The sequence below is a fragment of the Betta splendens genome, chromosome 9, assembly GCF_900634795.4.
Source record: "Betta splendens chromosome 9, fBetSpl5.4, whole genome shotgun sequence".
Classification (NCBI taxonomy): Eukaryota; Metazoa; Chordata; class Actinopteri; order Anabantiformes; family Osphronemidae; genus Betta; species Betta splendens.
In genome coordinates, this window is record NC_040889.2 from 10252621 (window position 1) to 10273045 (window position 20425).

The 20425-nt window shown below is 44.8% G+C and overlaps 5 protein-coding genes across 9 annotated transcripts; 2 read left to right on the forward strand and 3 right to left on the reverse strand.

Moving 5' to 3' along the window:
* Positions 1-184: 184 nt before the first annotated feature.
* Positions 185-2883, reverse strand: si:ch211-214j24.14 (uncharacterized protein LOC559160 homolog). Of its 2 annotated transcripts, none has more exons than XM_029161253.3 (2): positions 2573-2883; positions 185-1285 (listed from the first exon to the last, which is right to left on the reverse strand). In XM_029161253.3, exon 2 carries the CDS (start codon positions 1112-1114, stop codon positions 425-427), a length of 690 nt encoding a protein of 229 aa, XP_029017086.1. In that variant the 5' UTR covers positions 1115-1285; positions 2573-2883; the 3' UTR covers positions 185-424. The 2 variants fall into 2 exon arrangements, with proteins under 2 accessions (XP_029017086.1, XP_055367209.1); XM_055511234.1 differs by lacking the exon at positions 2573-2883 and adding an exon at positions 1577-2000.
* Positions 2884-3816: 933 nt separating this feature from the next.
* atp6v1e1b (ATPase H+ transporting V1 subunit E1b) lies at positions 3817-8016 on the forward strand. Its single transcript, XM_029163858.3, has 10 exons — positions 3817-3966; positions 4087-4148; positions 4981-5046; positions 5742-5851; positions 6059-6125; positions 6222-6311; positions 6494-6562; positions 6636-6730; positions 6896-6983; positions 7370-8016. The coding sequence occupies exons 2-10, from the start codon at positions 4116-4118 to the stop codon at positions 7430-7432; spliced, it is 681 nt and encodes a 226-aa protein (XP_029019691.1). The 5' UTR covers positions 3817-3966; positions 4087-4115; the 3' UTR covers positions 7433-8016.
* Positions 8017-8109: 93 nt separating this feature from the next.
* On the forward strand, positions 8110-10943 carry ada2b (adenosine deaminase 2b). Of its 3 annotated transcripts, XM_029164044.3 has the most exons (10): positions 8113-8254; positions 8525-8854; positions 8930-9149; positions 9217-9427; positions 9504-9631; positions 9711-9801; positions 9897-10005; positions 10074-10231; positions 10321-10523; positions 10691-10943. In XM_029164044.3, exons 2-10 carry the CDS (start codon positions 8557-8559, stop codon positions 10776-10778), a joined length of 1506 nt encoding a protein of 501 aa, XP_029019877.1. In that variant the 5' UTR covers positions 8113-8254; positions 8525-8556; the 3' UTR covers positions 10779-10943. The 3 variants fall into 3 exon arrangements, with proteins under 3 accessions (XP_055367855.1, XP_055367854.1, XP_029019877.1); XM_055511880.1 differs by having other exon boundaries at positions 8110-8254; positions 8525-9149; positions 10179-10231; XM_055511879.1 differs by having other exon boundaries at positions 8112-8254; positions 8525-9149.
* Positions 10934-14875, reverse strand: LOC114863171 (probable polypeptide N-acetylgalactosaminyltransferase 8). Its single transcript, XM_029164043.3, has 11 exons — positions 13861-14875; positions 13197-13440; positions 12942-13108; positions 12674-12857; positions 12402-12599; positions 12205-12319; positions 11890-12075; positions 11681-11818; positions 11492-11587; positions 11258-11422; positions 10934-11178 (listed from the first exon to the last, which is right to left on the reverse strand). The coding sequence occupies exons 1-11, from the start codon at positions 14063-14065 to the stop codon at positions 10999-11001; spliced, it is 1878 nt and encodes a 625-aa protein (XP_029019876.1). The 5' UTR covers positions 14066-14875; the 3' UTR covers positions 10934-10998.
* Positions 14876-14999: 124 nt separating this feature from the next.
* Positions 15000-19567, reverse strand: rad51ap1 (RAD51 associated protein 1). Of its 2 annotated transcripts, none has more exons than XM_029164049.3 (9): positions 19240-19567; positions 19108-19154; positions 18864-18987; positions 18019-18125; positions 17835-17921; positions 17460-17588; positions 17208-17375; positions 16984-17121; positions 15000-15462 (listed from the first exon to the last, which is right to left on the reverse strand). In XM_029164049.3, the coding sequence occupies exons 1-9, from the start codon at positions 19254-19256 to the stop codon at positions 15338-15340; spliced, it is 942 nt and encodes a 313-aa protein (XP_029019882.1). In that variant the 5' UTR covers positions 19257-19567; the 3' UTR covers positions 15000-15337. The 2 variants fall into 2 exon arrangements, with proteins under 2 accessions (XP_029019882.1, XP_029019880.1); XM_029164047.3 differs by having other exon boundaries at positions 17835-17924.
* Between the last annotated feature and the right edge of the window lie 858 nt (positions 19568-20425).

The following is a 20425-nucleotide window of genomic DNA, read 5'->3' on the forward strand; positions in this document are numbered from 1 at the left end:
CACCTCCACCAGCTAAAGCTAAAAGGAGGGTGAACACTGTGCTAGTAGCCACACACACATTTTTCAGTTAGTGATAATTTTGCTTTATTTCTGCTGGTGCTATTTTGTCATCTGATCTTTCTGGGTGTCTAATTTATTGTTCATGTTGATTTTATAGTGAAAAAAGCAATGAAACAGAAGCAGCACCGTTTTTTTTTTCAATTTACAGTTTTCATTTCATGATTTAGCAGTTTTGGTTTAAAGCCTACATTAAAGCCGTGAGCTGAGGTAGGAAACGAATCAGATTAATGTGCAATAGTAACTGCATGAGAGTCAAAAGAGCAAATCCTATATTCACAGATCTAAGCGGAAGATTTCATCTGGAATAAATTTGAAATCACAAAAGACGAGAGGATGAGCCGATGACTGATTGGAGAAGAGGCGCCTACTTCCTGCAGTAGGCCACAGCCCCGTACGCCACCACTCCAACAACAGCCACCAGCAGGGCTCCTCCACACAGCAGCTCCGTGGAGCCCAGAGGCCTCTCCTTCCCCGATGCGGCTTCACTGGCTTTAACTGAATGTTCCTCCACATCGGAGAGAGGGACCTGTGAAAAATGTAGTTGCTCAAGGCTTTCACTGACAGGTTCTGCTGCCATGGGTGTGAGGATGGATGGAGGGAGGAGCCCCTGAGCGGGATAAAGCTCCTCCACTTCAGACTCTGTGGTGGAGGGGACTGGGGTGGATGTGGTGGAGGGGGGGTCCAGTTTGACGACAGGCAGAGGAGGTAAGCTCATCGCAGGAACTGACCGCCTGAACTCTGTAGGCACCAGGAAAGGCTCCTCCTCCATGTCTGGGTCCTGGAAGTCCTCTTCCTCCTCCTCCTCCTCCTCCTCTTCCCTGAGCTCCACCAGCTCCCTCTCCCCACCCAACACACTCAGCACGCTCGTCTGCAGCTCCTCGTCCTCCTCCTCTTCCTCTGCTCTCCCAACGTTCCCCTCCTCATCCAGCATCTCCACCTCCTCCTGCTCCAGGTGGACCATGTCAGAGTTGGAGGAGTGGTTCTCCTCGCTGGCCACGGCCGCCTCGTTGCTGCTGTCCAGGCTTTTGGTGTCCTCTGGGTCCAGGTCGCCCATTGTGGACCAGGACTCTGCCAGCAGGCTCTCGCTCTGCCATGGTCCTGGACTCTCTCCCTGGGTCAGAAGCAGAGTAGCAGGGCTGGGGCTATTGGACCTGGCCTCCCTACCTCCTCCATCCCCCCTGCTGGATTCGACTGGGGCCTTTCCCTCCAGAATGAAGCCTGGCTGCTGTAACAATAAACATCACACATGTATTATGAGATCAAATCTTTAAAATCAGTTTTCTGCAATACGGCTTCAATCCTCCTGCTTTTAGTATTGATTCCTTGTCATGTGAGGCTGACTAGAAGAAGCCACTCACTGGCTGCTATCTTTAGCTTTGTCCTGCATTTATTACTATGTTTAGGCACTGTATACGTCTCCATGTGTCCCTCAGTAGTAGAAGCTATTTCAGTCCCAGGAGTGGAAACATGAAATGGAAGTGACGCATTATTTCCTCAGTTTGTTTCTCGTTCTCACCAGCAGCACGGTACAGTCAGCCTTGGTCTCTGGGTACGATTCACATGTGGATGTGAATCTGCCTGAATCGAGTCGCTCTCCGCGTGACCTCGTTCACCCTCTCGTGCAGCGTTTCAGCTTTGATTGCTCCAAGCATTCCCCCCATGCCGGCCCCAGAATAGATCCTCTCTGTCTGTGATTTCTCTGGTTCCCACCGTCTCTGCAGGGAGCTAGCTTTTGTTCTCATCGAAATATAAATGAATATGGATAAAAATAACCTTCTTGCTTGTTGCTCTTAAATGTCATTTTGGATCCATTACACTCTGTTACTTTGACGTATCGCTCCACCTGCGCCACAAGCAGCCGACCGGCTCGGAGCCTCCCAGACGTCACTGACTTGACCAACCAGCTGCCTGGGCTGTGTTCCCTGTGGGTCCACACAGTTTTCCATCCCTCTGGCGCGGCTGCATTAAACATTAAACAGCACCAACCACACACACACACACACACACACACACGCACACACGCACTCACGCACACACACACACACAGAGCGAGGCTTGTTCCCCGTCTAAGAATCCAATCAACTGTTTCTGCTCTGTGACCTTCCTTTACTTGCTGACCTACTTGAGTAATTGGATTCCTGTTGATCCTATTCCAGCAATATCACCACGACGTATAAGACCAGTGAGATACGCTGCAGACTACTATATGTGTGCTACTGTGACACAGTGAATTTACAAAAGGTCAGCTGTCAATGTCACAGCAGGCCTGGCATTATTTACACTGACAACACTCTTGTGTTTGGTGAGTTTTTGCCCTTCGCCACATGAAAGTAACCCTCAGGGACTCATCTTGTGCTCAAGTGTTTACAGAGGACACAACTTATACATTTTGCACTCACAGGCCTCATTTTAAACTCTTGCAGCATTTTACAAACTCCAGACTTTTTTTTTGGTAAATCTGCAAAAACCAGCTAGCGGCGACGTGAATGAAAAGCATCCCAGCGTACTGTACCTGAGTCCCTGTGTCGCGAGGTTGAGTGGGTTTGTCGACGAGAGGCAGATGCTGGAAATCAAAGTGAGACCTGGGTTCAGACACGAAGCCAGAAAACGGATATGCAGGCAGACATGCTGCAGCTGGCAGGGCTGTAACAAGATGGACAGGCTGTACAAAAGTCTCTCCTCTCGCTCTCGCTCACCCCACCTCCAAAATAATGACATAACACTTGGCTGGAGAGGGGTCAGTGGTGACTTTGCTCTCAGTTCAGTGGGAAAAAAGTGAACAAATTAAAAATCAACTCGATAGGAGCAGAATCTGTTTACGGTCCCGCACGGGTCAACAGGCGCATGTTTCATTCTCATCAAACCCAGGTAAACAGTGTGTTTCATGTTTCAACAGGATTATCCCAGCGTGCACAGCAGGAGCTGGTGGCATTCAGTGGAAAATGCAGGTTACGCAGGGAGAAGAGCTATTTCTAAAACTTTCCAACTTCTAGTTCCCTCTGCTGGTAACGCTGGAGAAGTGTTTGCACCAGGCCTCTCAATAAACTAAGAACCAGAATAAGACTCAGCTAACAGTGATTTTTTATATTATTAATGACTCCTTCTAAGGGTTTTAGATCATTTGTAATGCCTTAATACATTTTGACTTCCGACCATCACTTAGGTTTTACTAAGGTGTTAAATATTAAATTTAGTTTTTAAGTGCAGTGACTTGGTCAAACTGACTCATAAAGAACAGTGATACATACACAAGCCTAGCACAGTGTGACACTTAGTCGCACTGTAACCATAGTCACATCATATTGTACACACTTGCTCAGTACCAGCATGTTGCCTTCATGTTGTGTACATATACACAGTTTCTAATGCAAACACTGTATTTGCTCAGTTCCTGAAAAACATCAAATCTTTTTGTGACTGTTGTGGATCAACCATGAAGAGGACAAGAGGTGTAGATGCACGGACTCTGTCAACCTGCATTAACAGCAGGATTTTATTTCAAATTAAACAGTTTAGTTCCACACATATGATGTATAATAAAACCTGGTCAAAAAATGGATAGGTACAATGGTTTGTTCAAACAGAGCAAACGAAATCACGTTTAACGTTTAATACTTGTAAATTAATCTTTAAACCAAATGAACAAACATGATTTCATGGCTGTTTTTATAAATAGATGGAAGTGAAGCTTAGAAAAACCTAGCGAACTAATGAATGAAAGGCTCAATTTAAATGGCGATCTTTCCGCTTTTATTTTGGAACGAACGCGTGTCTTCTTTGGACCCGATTGGCTGCTCACCGGAAGTAAACATCATGTGACATTGAAAATCAGCTGATCTTCCGTGGACATCTTCGCGAGTCACGACTGCGGCGATTAATTCAAACCTCTTCCTCTCTGCTTTTCGGGTGAATATCGCCGATTTTAAATCTCACAGTGGGAGATTAAAATCACGTTTTAGACAGTGGCGCCCGATTTTGCGCCCTACTTGTGTTCCATTTACCATCTTTATGCATTTCCTCTGTCAGGCCCGGTCGGATCTGTGACAGCTGCAACCATGGCGCTCAGCGATGCCGACGTACAGAAGCAGGTAACGACGCGTTTTCACCTTCAAAGCGAAACTATTGCAAGCTTTCTCCAGATCTACTGTGAAACACACGCTGCTGACAGCATTTACACAGCACCAAGACGCGTTCGCTGCTCTGCTGTTTGAACTGGAGGTGTCCGTTTGTCGACGAGAATGTCATTGAGAGAGCTGTAGTGGGCTAACGTGGACGTATCTGCTGGATTAGAAGGCTGTTTGATGCTATGATATGAACACACAAAAGCTTTTTATAGTCGATGCTGTTTGGAGGTTATGGCTGCGCTATGAAGGGTCATATTTCCAAATGATCACATGATGAACACATGCCAGGGCCCGATGAGGAACTGGGCTAATCTGGACGCTCGGTCAACGGGAAATCTGTGCAAACACTGCAAAGGAAAGCCGTTGAATATATTGTACGTGGTGATGAAGTGGTAAAACCAAATAGACACACATTCCTCCGTGTAGTGGTAGATACAGGCAGGTCTCTTCACAGCGGGCTGACAAAGAGTCGTGCTGTAGCTTCACACCTCTCAGTGCTGAACGTTTAAATATCCCCATAGTAAATAACTGTATGGTTGCTTGATCAGTCTAATTACTGGAATAAATATTCTTTATGTTTAGAAAATGGAATATAGTATTTTCACTTGCGTGTGTCAACATAAGAAGTTTGTAACTGTATCTTTACCTTTTGAACATATATTACATGATTAGAGCTAAATTATGAGATGAATAAAAGACAAGCAGCACAAGCTGGGATTTAACAGGACATGTTGTGTTGGAATGTAAATTCTATGGTTTTAAAGACAGTCCCCCATCGTTTGTTTTGTGTTAACAGATCAAGCACATGATGGCCTTCATCGAGCAAGAGGCCAATGAGAAGGCGGAAGAAATCGATGCGAAGGTATAAACACCTGCACAAATCACGAATCATTGAGCTATAGAGCATCTTTGTTTTAACTAATGTCACATTTCTGTCTTTATCTACTAACAGGACATTTGATCTTCAGATGTCGTCAGATTTGTTTCCATTTGACTCAAACTCTGACATAAAAACTTTAAACATTTATCCAGATGAACCCTTTTTTTCTAGATTTTCTGAAATGATTTGTATCAGACTGAGGAACTGAAACTGTTACAGTAGTTTCTTGCTGCAATTTCGGATTTTTATGTTCCCAATAAATAACGTTTAATATACAAAGACAAGGTAACGAATGAAATAGTAGTACCACAAATGATGACATTAGGAGTAAAGTTCTTTTAAGGGTTAGCACAGAAGAGTAATCATACACAAAGTATATACTGTACATGTCATACAAAATAGTGAAGTGAGCTCTTGTTGCCACAAGAGGGCGTCAACGCAACAGCAAAGGCAAGCAGTATTAAAAATCTTGGGCATGTTAATGATTTTACCTAAAGTGATGAACAGTACAGTAGTTATGTTTAATTTCTCTTTTAACTACAGCACTAGAGCAGGTTATTGTGTACTTCATTGGACCATACAGATCTATGATGGTTTTCTCTAAGCTCGAACTGTAAAATGCTGTTGTACCTGGAGGGTTTCTGCCTCATCTCAGTGACCTGTGCCTCCTCCTGCAGGCAGAGGAGGAGTTCAACATCGAGAAGGGCCGTCTGGTCCAAACTCAGAGGCTGAAGATAATGGAGTACTACGAGAAGAAAGAGAAGCAGATCGAGCAGCAGAAGAAAATGTGAGTCATGACAACACATCAAGTCCTCGCTTCCTTAATCTCGTTTCATTAAAAAACCAAAAAAAACATCTGTGCGTGTGACACACTTTTGCTATAATAGCGTTAAGCATCTTTGTCCCACTCTGACCTGAGCCAAAACCCTTTCCACGGTTCACACACAAACACATCCCAAATGGGCCTCATGTGTGATATTTGTCTAATCGACAGACAAATGTCCAACCTGATGAACCAGGCCAGACTGAAGGTATTAAAGGCCCGTGACGATATGATCTCGGTAAGACATCATTCTGCCATCATGTCCTCACCCTCATGTGCCTTGGAAAGATGATCTGGTGTTTGCGTAAACATTAGAGGTTGTGTGTCCTCTCAGGAAATGTTGAATGAGGCTCGCCAGCGGCTCGCTAACGTCGCCAAGGACCCGGCGAGGTACACGTCTCTGCTGGATGGATTGATCTTACAGGTTAGTGTAAATGCAACACCAGGCCAGAGTAGTAAATACTTATCAGACATCACACACCCTTTTTTTTAATATAATCCATTGTCACAAACTGCTTTATAATATGAAACCTCACTTCCCTGAAAAGGTTTTGCCAGTCTGGTTGTTTGTTATTTTTCTAATGCATTTTTCTAATGCTCCCTTAGGGATTCTATCAGATGCTGGAGCCCAAACTGACCATTCGCTGTCGTAAGCAAGATGTGCAGTTGGTACAAGTGAGTATGTTTTCAATAGTTTGAGTCACCGTTCTGAGTTGAACCCATCATGACTGTTGGTTTGTTTGCGTAGGCGTCCATCATGAAGAATATCCCCATATATAAAGCATCTGTGAAGAACAACCTGGAGGCTCGCATCGACCAGGACAACTTCCTCTCCCCAGACATGTGAGCGGACAGGAATTAGCATCCGATGTCGAATTTACTGGGCTTCGTAGAGTCAGTGTGTGAACCACAACTTAGCTGTCCTGCTTCCATACAGGAAAAAGCCAGTAAATACTGGGCTGGTTGTTGATCCATGAATATAATGTGACTGTCATTTGTTTTCTTCAGCTCGGGAGGGATAGAGATCTATAACGGTGACGGGAAGATCAAGGTGTCCAACACCTTGGAGAGCCGACTGGACCTCATGGCTCAGCAGGTAGGAAACGGGCCGGACTTCAACCTGTGCATTTGTTATCGTATTTACTTACTGACTGCCCATCCACTTTTAAAAGGGTTTGATATATGAGCCGTTTTTTATGTTCATTCTAACTTTAACACAAGTAACACACAACAACCATGGTCAAACAAACCATCATTTAACAACATTTAGATCCTTGATCTAATACAGACTGAAATTAAATTTCCTTTCAATAAAACTGCACAATTTCATTACTGTAGCTCCTTCCTTTAAAACTCCTTTGATCTCTTCATTCTTGGTCTCATTGTTTCTTGACACAGCATTGAAAACTTCTCATTGCCCGTAAATTCCGTTTAAAGCCTCTTGCTGACTTTCTGCCTTACATGAACCGTCTGTGTTTGCAGATGATGCCAGAGATCCGAGTGGCTCTCTTCGGTGCCAACCCTAACCGCAAGTTTATGGATTAGGAAGTCGTATTAGAGAACAACTCTGTACCTTTTTATTTTTATTGAAAGACGTCATTCCTCTGCCTGTGAAACGAAAACCTCCATTTCAGCAGTGCTGCGTTGTTTTGTGTGATGTATTGCTGTATCTTTGTGTGGCTGGTTGGTTCTGCTGCTCCTCTGAGGGTCTCAGGACTCGGTGGTTGGCTGGACGCCGGACCGGTCGTCCTTTAACCGGGTCAGACTTTGTGACAAACGCAGCGTCTGTGTTGCCGTCTCCCCAGGTCCATTAGCCTTTACCCCACATTAGCGGTTGCATGGGGTATTGTGCTGCTAATACGTGTCTGCTCCAACCAATCATCTCAAAACAAAGCTGAGAACCGTTCACGACCTTGCAGTTAATTTCTTGTTACATCGACTGTGTGTTGTTCTTAAGTCATGCAGTGAAGGATGGCTGATATCATTCCAGAGGCTCCCATTATATGTATATGAGGTTTCCAGATTAAATTATGTGTGTGTGGTTGTTTGTTTCATCTTTTATGATTGTGTCTCAAACTGAAAATGTTATATTGTGGAAATGTAATACAATAAAATCATAAGTCTCTCCACTGCGTCTGCAGTTCTTCATTCGTACACTGCGTGTTTTACTTAAAACACAACACTGGCCATTCATGCTTCATTCATTAGTTTATCACATGGTGCTGGTCAGGCAAAAAAATTGTCCAGTTACCCAGAGACTCGGGGTCTTTTGCTGACATGCAGAGCTGAGTGAGGAGCTGGTGGAAAAACAAGCGGAGCCTCTGGAATACGCCGAGAACTGTCAACGAACACAAGCAGCATCTTCCTGTACGTGAGCATTTCTGAATTTAAAGCTTGTTCCTATTTGTCTATAACGTGTGATAGGATCATTTCCTGGTTTAGAGCTGATTCACAAAATACAGTAGTTGCTCATGAATGGACACTGTCATGACTAGGAAGCACGTTTTTGTACTGTAGTTATGTTTGTTGAAATTACTAATGATGCTGTTAAAACCAAGTGAACCTTCTATTTTATATCATTCAGTGCTTATTCTTGTATTCCATAGCACTAAGTCAAGCAGCCCTTCTTTGTTCTAGGAGGACAGCGCCCCCCGGTGGCACACAGGGACATGGTGTCCGTCTGCCAGGCCGTGCTCACCTCTGTGCTCCTTGTGTCCTGGGTGAAGATGACGAACTTGATGCCCGATCCGAGTCGGAGAGACCTGCTGATGCGGCAGGAAGTGTCCAGACGGACCGGGGGCCGAGTGGCGCTGACGGCGGCCGAGCAGAGGCTGGACGCTCGGCTGCATCGGCTGAAGGAGCAGGAGATGTCCGCGGCCCAGTTCCCACCTGCTCTCCACTTCTTTAAGGCAAAGCCTCTCATCCAGAGGAGCTCCATCTTCAAGCTGCTGCAGAAGATGCCCAAAGGTGCAGCAGCGGCCGGGATGGTGTCCTGCGAGGCCTGGACCTGCTCCAGCACTAACGTCCTGCTGTTGCCCGCAGGTGCGGCCCTGCACATCCACAGCTCCTCCCTGGTGGGAGTGGACTGGCTGGTGGAGAACGTCACCTACAGGCCTCACTGCTACGTCTGCTTCACCTGGGACAACTCGGTCCGCTTCGTGTTCTCGAGTCGCCATCCTTTCCCACGGTGGGACTGCTTCTACTGGCAGCTGCTGGAGACTTTGAGGGCCAAACTGAAGGACTCCGCAGGCTTTGATAACAGGTTGGGTAAGAAGCCGTCTGCCGTCACTGCAGCGGTAGAGCCTGACCCATAATGCACTGCCTCTCAGTTTGAAGCAGCACCTGACGCTGGTCACAGAGGATCCGGATGGTGCGTACCCCAGCCAGGATGCCGTGTGGGAGAAGTTTGAGAAGGCCTTCATAGCGGCTGCCGGGCTGATCACTCACGCTCCTGTGCTGAGGGACTACTACTACAAAGGCCTGGAGGAGCTCCACCACGACAACGTCATGTACCTGGAGCTTCGCAGTGGCCTCTCAAGGGTTCGTCTGCACCCCATGCTTTCACTCCTAACGCAGCAGATGGAGCTGACGTTCCTTTTTCTGGTGTGCGTTGCAGACATATGAGCTTGATGGAACCATTCACGATAAGGCCTGGACTCTGAAAACCTTCCAGGAAGTCACAAAGAAATTCACAGCGGATCATCCAGACTTCCTCGGCGCCCGGGTCATAGTTTCAGTCCACAGGTACTTTAACTATAGAATGAACTTCAGTTCCAGTAGTAATGACTTAAGTAAATGACTTTTCATCTCTGCTCTTTTTCAGGGCTCTGTCTGTGTCAGAGGTCAAGGCGGCTGTAAAAGAAGCTATTCAGCTGCAGAAGGAGTTCCCAGACGTTGTTGCGGGGTTTGACTTGGTGAGGGTGGATCCGTCACACTCAGCCTTTTAGCAAACGCTAAATAATAAGCACTGGCGTGGGAATGGCTTTGCCTCTTGGATTATGGGTTGCAGGTTGGCAGGGAGGACAGTGGGAGGACCCTCTGGTACTTCAGGGAAGCACTTTCTCTGCCGGCGGAGCTCGGGGCCACTCTGCCGTACTTCTTTCACGCCGGGGAGACAGGTGGGCAGGTCGTGTGGAGGTTTTAGAGACAAAGCGCCTGAATGATATAAAACGTATTTGTAATCTAGATACTGAAGGTACAGATGTTGATCAGAACATTCTTGATGCGCTTCTGTTCAACACCACCCGCATCGGGCACGGCTATGCCCTGGCGCACCACCCGCTCGCCAAAGAGCTTTCCAGGGAAAGCAGCGTGGCTGTAGAGCTGTGCCCCATCTCAAACCAGGTCAGGTTTTGGGTCTTCACTCGAACGGCTGCAGAAATGTGCCACAGCTCCTTGGAGATCAGCATTCGTGTCTTGTGTTTGACCTTAAGGTGTTGAAGCTGGTATCGGACCTTCGGAACCACCCTGCGGCTGTGCTGATGTCTGAGGGTCACCCGATGGTGATCAGCTCGGACGACCCGTCTCTGTTCGGCACCACGGGCCTCTCTTACGACTTCTATCAAGCTTTTGTGGGCATTGGAGGGTTAAAGTCGAACCTGGGCACTTTGAAAGAACTGGCCGTCAACTCAATCAGGTCAGAACCTGCAGATTTATTAAGCATCTCAGTGTAATCTTAACTAACGGGAAAGATTCAAACATGCAGAAAGCTATGGTTTGTAAATATTGTACAAACATTTATCCAGATGTGTGAAAACCTACGATAGCATTTAAAATGACAGTGAAGCCTTTTTGTGCCTGCAGCTACAGCTCGCTACCAGCTCATCTGAAGAACCGGGCTCAGGTCATGTGGCAGAACAAGTGGGACACCTTCATAGCTGACAATGCATGACGGCCAAAACACAAGCACCTCTTCTGACTCGCATCATCTGGGTGACCAGGCAAAAAGCTTCTTTAGTAGTTAGTAACTAGAGTTTAACGCGTGAGCTTATATTAAGAGTTTTCCAAAAAAAACACAACAATTGTGCAGGAATAAATAAAACCTCTCTGTGATCCACGTCGCTGCTTTGCTTATGCTTCATCTGGTTCTTGGACTTATTCCAGGTCCGTGACTACAGTTTCTGAACCCATACTGCTCCTTCCTGCACCACAGTCTCTGAGCTGTTTTTGATGAGGTTCTGTATGTTCCAGCTCTGGCCACTGCATTGCTGAACCACCAGTGTGTGAGAACCGTCTTTACCATCTGCGATTTCCAAACATCTCTTCGTCTCTCTGTTCTGGATCGGCCCGTTCTGGAAATTACAACAACATTTTATGACTACCTCATGCTCACACGTCCAACCTGGAGCCTGGTCGAATTCAAGTGTTGACCTGTTCAAAATCCCACAGCATGTGGAGCTTTTCCTGCTGAGCCACATTGCAGTCGTACAGGCCCGGGTGGCCGGTGCTGGTCTCCACCAGGCAGCGGTTGCTGTTGTACTTGTGGGATTTGATCCCACCGATGTAGAGTTGTCCATCACTTCTGTAATGACAGTGCTGCAACGCAGGACAGCTAATTATCTGTAATGCCTTCAGTAACGATGCCTGAACTCGGTCTGAACATACCTGAGTGCTGATGTAGTGGCAGCCATAAAGAATGGGCGTGTTCCCAGGCACCTTGCCCTGGTCAAGGCAGAGGTCAGGCTTCAGGTCATTTACAAGCTGAAGTCAAAAGGAAAGTGATCAACTTGTGGGCCATGGGATCATAAAGGGTTAATACCAAACCAAAGATCAATGCACATGATAGTGACTCACTGCTCCGTATCCAATCAGGTCGTCCAGCGGGTCCAGTAAAGGATAAATATTATCCAGATACCACTTGAAGGGTTTGCATTTGAGCCTCTTTCTGAGCGCCTTCCTCTCGGACAAGTCCCCAATGTCGATCCCGTGGGTCTGTGGGAAACACACTGAGGGAAATTACAAGCGTGTTTGCATTAAAGGACCAGAGGAGTGTCGGCTGTTACCTGTAGCGGCAGATTCCAGGCTATGTTGACATTATGTTTGTATTCATCCATCCACACCTCGGCCACCCGCAGCGCGTTACGCTTTAACATTGGCATCAGGTCTGGGAGGTACGGCTTGAATGCTCGTTCAATGTGGGCGATTTTAGAGCAGGGTATCACCTCTATGCTTCCTCCACACAGCCACACCTGGCAACATAAAGCAGTCACATCTATAAATAGACCCATTAGCAGGTCTCAGATGAGACTGCTTCACATTTATACTGTATGTGGCCAGATTCATCGACTACTTATTTTGAGCCCACGTTAAACTCTCACCCTTATGCTGAGCTCCACATTTTCACCTCCGTATATTTTCATTCCTCCATCAAGGCTTCCGATCTCTCCAAAGAACTTGCGATCAGCTACGAGGATCCCCATAATGGAGGGACTTCTGGTGTTAACGAAATATGTTCAGGGTCGATTCTAATCAAATTTGGTCAAACAACAACAGCTTCTATCAAATAGAGCCTTACTTGCCAGGCTGGGTCTCGTCATTCAAAGCGTACCACTCAGGTCTGAAGAAGTCATACATGCACCACAGAGCCCAGTCGAAGCCGTCAGCCATTGCATGGTACGTAGTCACAGCTAGGTCATTGTAATTGACTTTGTCAAACACTGGGCTCAGGATCACGGTGCGGTCCTCTTTGATCCGAGCCAACAATGGTTCTGCCCTGGACACACAGTCACGGTTTACCGTCATAGAGCAGACAGAGACATCTCACCAGGCTCGTTATCAGGAACCCACCACTGCACATGAACCTCTATGTGCGCATCCAAGATGGCGACCACGTCCCCCTCAGCAACCTTCCACCCCGAAAGCCTGGCCTGAGTGAGACCCAGCTGCTCAGAGTGCCGGATTCTCTTGACCAGACCCGGAATCTCCTTGTGGATCAGGGTGATGTAGTTATCCAGTGCTTCCATTAAGTCCTCTGCAGAAAGTCAGGATTTCAAGTCCACAACAGTCTTTAAAGCTAAAAGATGCCACTGTGTTCGCCGTCAACGGCTGGACCTACTGTTGCTGCTGTGGTCGTCCACCAGTATGATTTCCTTCAGCAGCTGAGCCGGCGTCTTGTCGATGATGCTGCGTATGGCTCTTTTGAGGACGGACAGCGCCTCATCCAGGTAGATCAACACAACGCTGATGGTCGGAAGGTCGTCTGGGTACTTCCTCTCAGCACAACTGGAAGAGAAAAGGTGATTTCTGTGATTTACTTGGTGTATGTGAATAAGATGTTGATTACCTGGAGGTTTTGGTTCCCACAGGTCACCTGGGGGGCCTGGTGTCGGGGATCTCCCTGTTGAGGGGCAGCCTGTCGCTGAGGAAGGCGTTGTAGCCGTATCTCCTGAACAGCTTCTCTGCCTCCTCCTGCTCCTCCTCTGACAGCTCCCCACCCCACTTCTGGAACAGGAATGAGTTTGGGTACAGCTTCTTCACCGCTCTCCCCTCTTCTACCACATCTGCTTCCTTCTGTGCTGCTGGCTTCTTCTTTCCGAGCTGATTCATCAGATTGACTGTGGACAAGCAGCAGTATTTGTTTTAGCCGTCATCCAACAGTTACAATCTGAAGGATTCAGTCTTTATTTCAATCAGTTGTGCTTCAAACTCTCTCATGTGGGAAACTAAGCTAAGACATTTAAATAGAGATGTTTTACAATAGTCATGACATGATTGTGTGACAGATAGAAGCAAAATATTAGAATTATGGAAACCTTCGATGTTGTTTGAGTACTTTCTAAAGCATTAGAACAAAGTCTTGTGACTCCATTCATAGAGAACAGTGTGATATTATGGATAACGCTAGTTATCTTGCCAGTACTAAAAACTACATCCACAGAAAATTCATGATTAATTATCATATCTACAGCTTCATATCTTTAAACAACCTGACTTATGCTACATAATGTGAAAATTGCAACCAGACTTGGACTCACGCAGCCGTTTGATGTCTGCCTCCATGTTTTCCATCCTCCTGAACATTCCCTGGTCAATGATGGAATCATTATGCTGGGCCCTCTGGAGTCTGTCTGAGTGAACGTGCACCTCTTTCTTCATGAAGCCAAGGTTTAACCAGATAAATGCCACCATAAAGGCCACAAGTAATCCCTTGATCCAGCCAGATCTCATCCTGATGATCATCCTGAGTACATGTTCTGTTTGCTTGCTTTAAGCTGAAATGGGAGCATGAATGTTTCTTTTATCAAAGTGCTCTCCCTCCCCTTTCACTCTTCCTACGCCCTCTACACATATAGATAGTAACACACCTTGGCTGCATTACTTGATGTCCTGAAGTTTACACAATATTAAGAAATGGGTTCAGTGCTGCGACTCACTCTGCTGTCTAGTAAAACTAGTAAAATGTACATGTATACTGTACACTAGGAAATAGTGCTTTAGTTTAATGAATGTGATATAAAATCATGCAGGCAACACATTACCATCTCATTACCAGCTCATCCTGTAAAATGAGAAAGCCTTAAGGATATATCTTCAAATCTCCACTTGGCGAGAAAGAGAGCTGTAGAAATAGACAGAGACATAACTGACCACTACAAGTGGAGTACTTGGAAGTATCACTATTAAACTAAATACTACTACTACTAAATGTAGTACTTAAGTATACTCATATGCACTAGGAAATGGTTGAATGTGATATAAATTCCAAATGATTACCCCACTAAACATGGTCTTTAATATACCAAATGCAAGAAAATAAATAGTAAAAGTGCTTTAGTACAAACCTACCATGATTTAAGACTTTGACTCCCAAAGGTCCAAACATTTAGTTTTAAAGCTCTGTGATTATGCATCAAGTTTGAATTTTATCCAACACATTCAAAGAGTCTATGTAACTTAATATTTTTAAACCTTTGAATGTGTAAGTTCTACAGCATCGTGCAACACCACAATACATTGTTCTGAAGCTTAAAGCCTCAGGGCATGTTTTTGTAATTTGTAATTAGATCTTCAAAAAATGTGTGTTTACTCATTAGTCTTGGTCTAACAGAACTAGCACCTAGTAAAAGTATTTTACTCTTGAAATCTCTTTAATGGAATTACTGAACTCACTGTACAATTAGTGATGTTTAAATTTTATTTTATATTTATGTACACACTACACAAAACGTTCAGTTAGTAAGTGAAATCACACTAACCAATTAAAAATAAAAGCAATGTCCATACTGATCACAACCTGTAAAAATATAATAATTAAGTAATATGACAAAGTGACAAATTCAAGGTGTAGCACAAGACCAAAGCTGAAAACATTAGTTGAATATATATATTCATTCACATGACTGAACATGTATTGTATCACAGGACAGGAAATATTTACACAGTCTTAAAAAATACTATGTTGAAGCTAAATGGCCTAAATGGGTGTGGACAATTTAGTGTTTAGTAAGTCAGTCAGTGAATTACAACACTTGGATGAAGAGGTTTAACTCGAACAAGACGGGACAGTCCGAGCCGCAGACCCTGACCTGGAGACTTCACTGGATTCTGGCACGAGGTGGGACTTTTACCAATTTGACCTGGAAATCAGAAATCAGAAAAGCTTTATTGCCAGGTCCTGTAGAATGCACTTTACAGAATGAGGAGTTTGACTTTGTGTTGGCAGGTGGTGCATTTCAGCATTAAAAAAAAGGTACAGTACAGACAGTACAACATACAAGTTGGGAAGAAGCTGTTTTTGTGGCGTGAGGTCCTGGTCCTGATGGACCGGAGTCTCTTGCTAAGGCAGAGGGGCTGAAAGTGTTCAGGTCCTGGGTGAGAGGGGTCGGCCACAATCCTGGCTTCCCGTGTCCGGGTCCTGGAGATATGCAGCTCGTGGAGAGATGGGAGGTGGCAGACGATCACGTTCTCCGCAGAGTGTATGACACGCTGCAGCTTGGCTTTGTCTCTGGACGCAGGAAACCAACCTGTGATGGAGGATGTGAGGATGGATTCAATGATGGCAGTGTAGAAGATCACCAACATCTTCGCAGGAAGGTGGAACTTCTTCAGCTGCCTCAGGAAGTACATCCTCTGCTGAGCCTTCTTCGTGATGGAGCTGATGTTCTGCTCCCACTTGGTGCCCAGGAAGTGGAAGGACTCCATAGAGGTCACTGGGGTGTCACAGAGGATGACATGGGGGAGGGGGTGGGTCCTTCCTGAAGTCCACTGTCATCTCCACTGTCTTCAGAACATTGAGCTCCAGGTTGTTAGCGCTCCACCATGACACCAGACTGGCTATCTCACTCCTGTAGGCTGACTCATCTCAATCAGAGATAAGACCAATGACAGTGGTGTCGTTAGCAAATTTCAGGAGTTTGACCGACTGGTGTCCAGGCGTGCAGCCGTTTGTGTACAGGGAGAATAACAGGGGTGAAAGGACACAGCCCTGGAGGGATCCGGTGCTGATAGTCCAGGAATCAGAGACAAGCTTCCCCAGCCTCACATACTGCTGTCTGTGTGTAAGGAAGAATGTGATCCATCTGCAGCTGGAGTAAGGCACATTTAGCTGGGAGAGTTTGTCATGGTGCAGGGACATGGAACTATTGCGTTGAAGGCAAAGCTGGGTTCTACAAAACAGTATTCTGGCTTAGGAGAGTCCAGATGCTGAAGAATGAAGTGGAGGGCAATGTTTACAGCATTGCCAACAGATCTGTTGGCCCTGTAGGTGAACTGCATGGGGTCCAGAAGGGGGTCTGTGATGTCTTTGAGGTAGGAGAGGACGAGGAGCTCAAAGGACTTTATGACTACAGAGGTCAGGGCCACAGGTCTGTAGTCATTGAGTCCTGTGACTCTTGGGGACAAGGATGATGACTGAGGATTTGAAGCAGGCTGGCATATGACATGTCTCCAGTGAGGTGTTGAAAATGTCTGTCAGCCATTTAAAGAGTTTGTTCACACAAGAAAGCAGCATTATAACTGTTTGTGACACATTTCATCATCATCAATTTCATCATCACGACAGTGGGCCTGGAGTAGCATTGTATAAAACATCTTTTACAGGGTGCCATAATTTGCACCAATTCTCAATTCTCATAGAACAATGACGGTTAATTCTGTACCTGGCGGGTTCCATTTTGGCAATCTACCCCCTGCTGGGCTCAGAGGCACTGTGGATTTGGATACTGGGGCAGTAGAGGATGAAGCAGGTCTTTTCGGTGCACATTTAGCTGCTGGAGGACTTCTTACTGGTGTGGAAGCTACATGGACAAAGTAGTTCTCAGATTACCAACCACACAAAAGGGAAGCACAAAGATGCTGCAACGTTTAATCTTTATGAACCAACCTGCTGACTGGGATTTAGCCTTTGATGATTTCTTTTCTTTTTTAGAAACAGGAGGCTGTTTGATCTTTTCATTCTTCTTAACTTTCCCCTTTTTAGTTTTGCTGACTTTCTTCACAGTGAATTCCTCTTCCTCGCTCTCATCAGGTTCAGTGAAATCACTTTCTGATTCTGGAGAAGCATTAATGTTATTTTACTGACACACATGACACAATTGCTAAACAGCTACTGAAGGAGGAATGCACCAATAACAACCTGGTGTCAGTTTAGGTTGATAGTCCTCATCTTCTTCAACCTTTTTTATCTGTTCTTCCACTGAATCAGTAGCAGGATTTCTCTTTCCAGAAGGGGATGACTTTTTTACCGATGTGATTTCATTCAGACCTGGGGGGAGGGGAGCTACTTTACAATGTTTGTCAAACAGCATAGTTTGTAGGTACGTGGTAAATTTAGTTTTATATTTGTAATAGGTGAAACATTATTAAGTCTGTAGTCAAAAATGTGATTTATGTATTCAACAACTGAATGTTAGTGTAGTCAGTGATTGTTGATTGTTTTGGCTTTATGTAGATGTAGTGTTTGTGTATGATGCGCAGGGTTTTATAGGGTTAAATGTTAAATAAGACTTACCTAAACTCGAACTGTCCACACTGCAGTTAGACAGGTATGTTGAAGATGAATCTGTACTTTCATCTACTGGAAGCTGAATCTTGACATCTTCTTGACAGATTTAACAGATAAGCAGGGTAAAATTTCTAACATACACATAAAAAAATGTACAATTAATATGTACATTTCTGATATCGTAGTCTACCTTTACTGACAGAACACTGGTCCTGGATTCCATCAGCATTATTGAGTAAGGAAAGCGTAATCGCTGCCTCTAGATCTCGGTTATGCAAATTCTCATCTAATGGTTTTCTGTGAAAACAAGATTTGTGAAAGCTGTATGCATATTACAAGGTGCAATAACTAGTTATTAAGTGAAAATGGGACAAGACACTCATCTTATTAGATCATTATCATCCCACACACAAACTGTTTAGGTTGCTCCCTTCTGGCAGGCGCCACAGAACTATAGCCACCAGAACCACCTGACAGTCAGCTTCTTCCCCCAGGCTGTGTCTGAACTGAACTCACCACTCACATAGAGCAAGGACTCATTGAAATATGTGTGCTACAATTTTTATGCAAACAATTTATGTAAATAATTGTATTTAACATGTAATTCAATATGTACTATATATGTCAATATGTAACGCCAGAACGTATCCAATTCCTTGTTTGTCCTGTGCAAACATAGCCCAAAAAACTGATACTGATTACATGTTTCTCTTTTGTAGTCATTTTAGTGTTACTAGTTCATTGTCATCTCATATGATCTGTAAATTATACCCACTCGGTTTGTAGCAAAAAAGTGAGGAGCGATGCTACAACTACAGTAAATAGTTGAACATGACAGACACATTAATCTCTACTGGTGCTGTCATGTGTGACTTTTTTATAGAAAAGGAACAATCTTTGTCCAGTTCTACATGAGTGATCAGCTTGACGGAAATATACAATATCAGTACAGCACAAAAAAACCCTTGCAGCCTAATTCAAACAGTCACACCCTATCCAAGTGATGGCAAATATGACTTTGACAATTCATCTTACCTTTTTTGGCTCAGTGTGGACTGAGAGTTTGTCTCCTGACTGGAGGACTTCCTTGATAATTTCTTGGAGTCCTGTTGTTTTACATCCTCCTTTGCTTTTTTACTGGGTGGAGCAAAATCCTCATCTATGACAGCAAATAGACAGAAAGAAGACATATGTTCGTGGTGACATTCTATGATGATGTGGAGCTTCCCATCCTCCCCACCATGCAGTCTGACTTGTAATGGACGAGCTTTTAACTCACCGTCATCAGAATTCTTAGTTTCACAGTAATTCACAATTTTCGATCTCCTGTGGGTCAACAAAGTGGAAGTTCTCGTTAATTGATGCGGAGCGTTTTATAGGTGAATTACGACCAAACAACGAGTTGACTAACCTTGACGGCCGATCCATTGCTTGTAACTGCTTTAAATTGTAAAAGTTAATGGAGAAAAATGCTAAATAAAAAAAACATTAACCGCCCTGGACGTTTGCTAGCTGTTAACGTACGCGTTTACTAACCGGAAAAGTTAACCTAAATTCAGTTAATTCACGTGTCTGTCCGTTAAAACATAATCAGGTAGGCCGTTCAGTTACTTTATTTATATTACTCTTGTTACAGATGCGTCGACTCGAGCGTTTTCCCACTTTAAACCAACCCGCCCGAACAGACGGGAAGTGGCGTTGTGTTGACTAATTTCTTCTTCGTGGCTTGTAATGGAGGTTACAACCAGTATAAAAGGACCGTGAGCGCCGCCTTCTGATTTGACATGGGATGAGAGCTTCTTGTTGGCTCGTCTTACGTCATGGTTGTTTCTTCGTCCCTTTGACGTGTTTGTTCCCATAATTTCTGCAGTGCATCTTTATTTGGGTCAGAGAAATCCTTTTGACCTCATTACGGAACAGCAGGTGTTAAATAATGAAACAAAGAACTTAAAAAGATAAACAATGAGTAACGTTGTCACTCTTGTAAGTCGTTATGCTCTGTGTTATTGAAATAACAATGTAATATTTGAAGCAACGTTTTAGTTTAAGGATCTGGGTCTAGGCTGATGTAATGGCGCATAGCGTCCAGCAGGGGGCACCGCTTGCTTTGACGTTAACGTGTGATTTAGCGCTGTCACCCTGGAGGCGACACAGACTGAAAAAGCTTTGGACATCTTGAGTCAGCGTTTCTGTGAGCATTAAACCTCTTTATTTAGCAACCAGACAGAAATAAAACCAGCATCTCATACGAATCCTTAATTCTTCAGGCTTATTTAAGTGTTTTGGCAGATGACAGCTGAACCTGGAGGTCTTTGCTTTTTTGTTGCATCTTTTATGTCTCTATCAGCTGATTCATAGCTCAAACCCCAGTTGGCCTTTGTAATCGCTGATGCAGCAGCTAGTGATGCCACCAAGAAGCTAAAAGGGGTCATGTTAATGTCGCAGCACACTCCTGCCAACTGTCACATCTCCATCGCCTCCTCAATCCTCCTCTTCATCGTCTTTCTCTCTCCCCCTCTCTCACGTCTGACGCATAGATTGGACTCCTAGCGAAGCATCTGATATTCTTGACTTTTTGAAATCTAGATTCTGCACAT

What these genes read in the sequence shown, in the direction of transcription:
- ada2b (XM_055511879.1), top strand. Translation starts at nt 8,557, where the DNA reads ATGGTGTCCGTCTGCCAGGCCGTGCTCACCTCTGTGCTCCTTGTGTCC. An exon ending in TTGTTGCGGGGTTTGACTTG is followed by an intron (nt 9,802 to 9,896) that starts GTGAGGGTGGAT and finishes TATGGGTTGCAG; the next exon opens with GTTGGCAGGGAGGACAGTGG. An exon ending in CTGGCCGTCAACTCAATCAG is followed by an intron (nt 10,524 to 10,690) that starts GTCAGAACCTGC and finishes TTGTGCCTGCAG; the next exon opens with CTACAGCTCGCTACCAGCTC.
- si:ch211-214j24.14 (XM_029161253.3), bottom strand. Translation starts at nt 1,114, where the DNA reads ATGGGCGACCTGGACCCAGAGGACACCAAAAGCCTGGACAGCAGCAAC.
- atp6v1e1b (XM_029163858.3), top strand. Translation starts at nt 4,116, where the DNA reads ATGGCGCTCAGCGATGCCGACGTACAGAAGCAG. An exon ending in CGGAAGAAATCGATGCGAAG is followed by an intron (nt 5,047 to 5,741) that starts GTATAAACACCT and finishes CTCCTCCTGCAG; the next exon opens with GCAGAGGAGGAGTTCAACAT. An exon ending in CCCGTGACGATATGATCTCG is followed by an intron (nt 6,126 to 6,221) that starts GTAAGACATCAT and finishes GTGTCCTCTCAG; the next exon opens with GAAATGTTGAATGAGGCTCG.
- rad51ap1 (XM_029164047.3), bottom strand. An exon ending in TCAACCTAAACTGACACCAG is followed by an intron (nt 17,376 to 17,459) that starts GTTGTTATTGGT and finishes ATGCTTCTCCAG; the next exon opens with AATCAGAAAGTGATTTCACT. An exon ending in GGCTAAATCCCAGTCAGCAG is followed by an intron (nt 17,122 to 17,207) that starts GTTGGTTCATAA and finishes TTGTCCATGTAG; the next exon opens with CTTCCACACCAGTAAGAAGT.
- LOC114863171 (XM_029164043.3), bottom strand. Translation starts at nt 14,065, where the DNA reads ATGATCATCAGGATGAGATCTGGCTGGATCAAGGGATTACTTGTGGCC. An exon ending in CCCGACACCAGGCCCCCCAG is followed by an intron (nt 13,109 to 13,196) that starts GTGACCTGTGGG and finishes TTTCTCTTCCAG; the next exon opens with TTGTGCTGAGAGGAAGTACC. An exon ending in GGACGACCACAGCAGCAACA is followed by an intron (nt 12,858 to 12,941) that starts GTAGGTCCAGCC and finishes GACTTTCTGCAG; the next exon opens with AGGACTTAATGGAAGCACTG.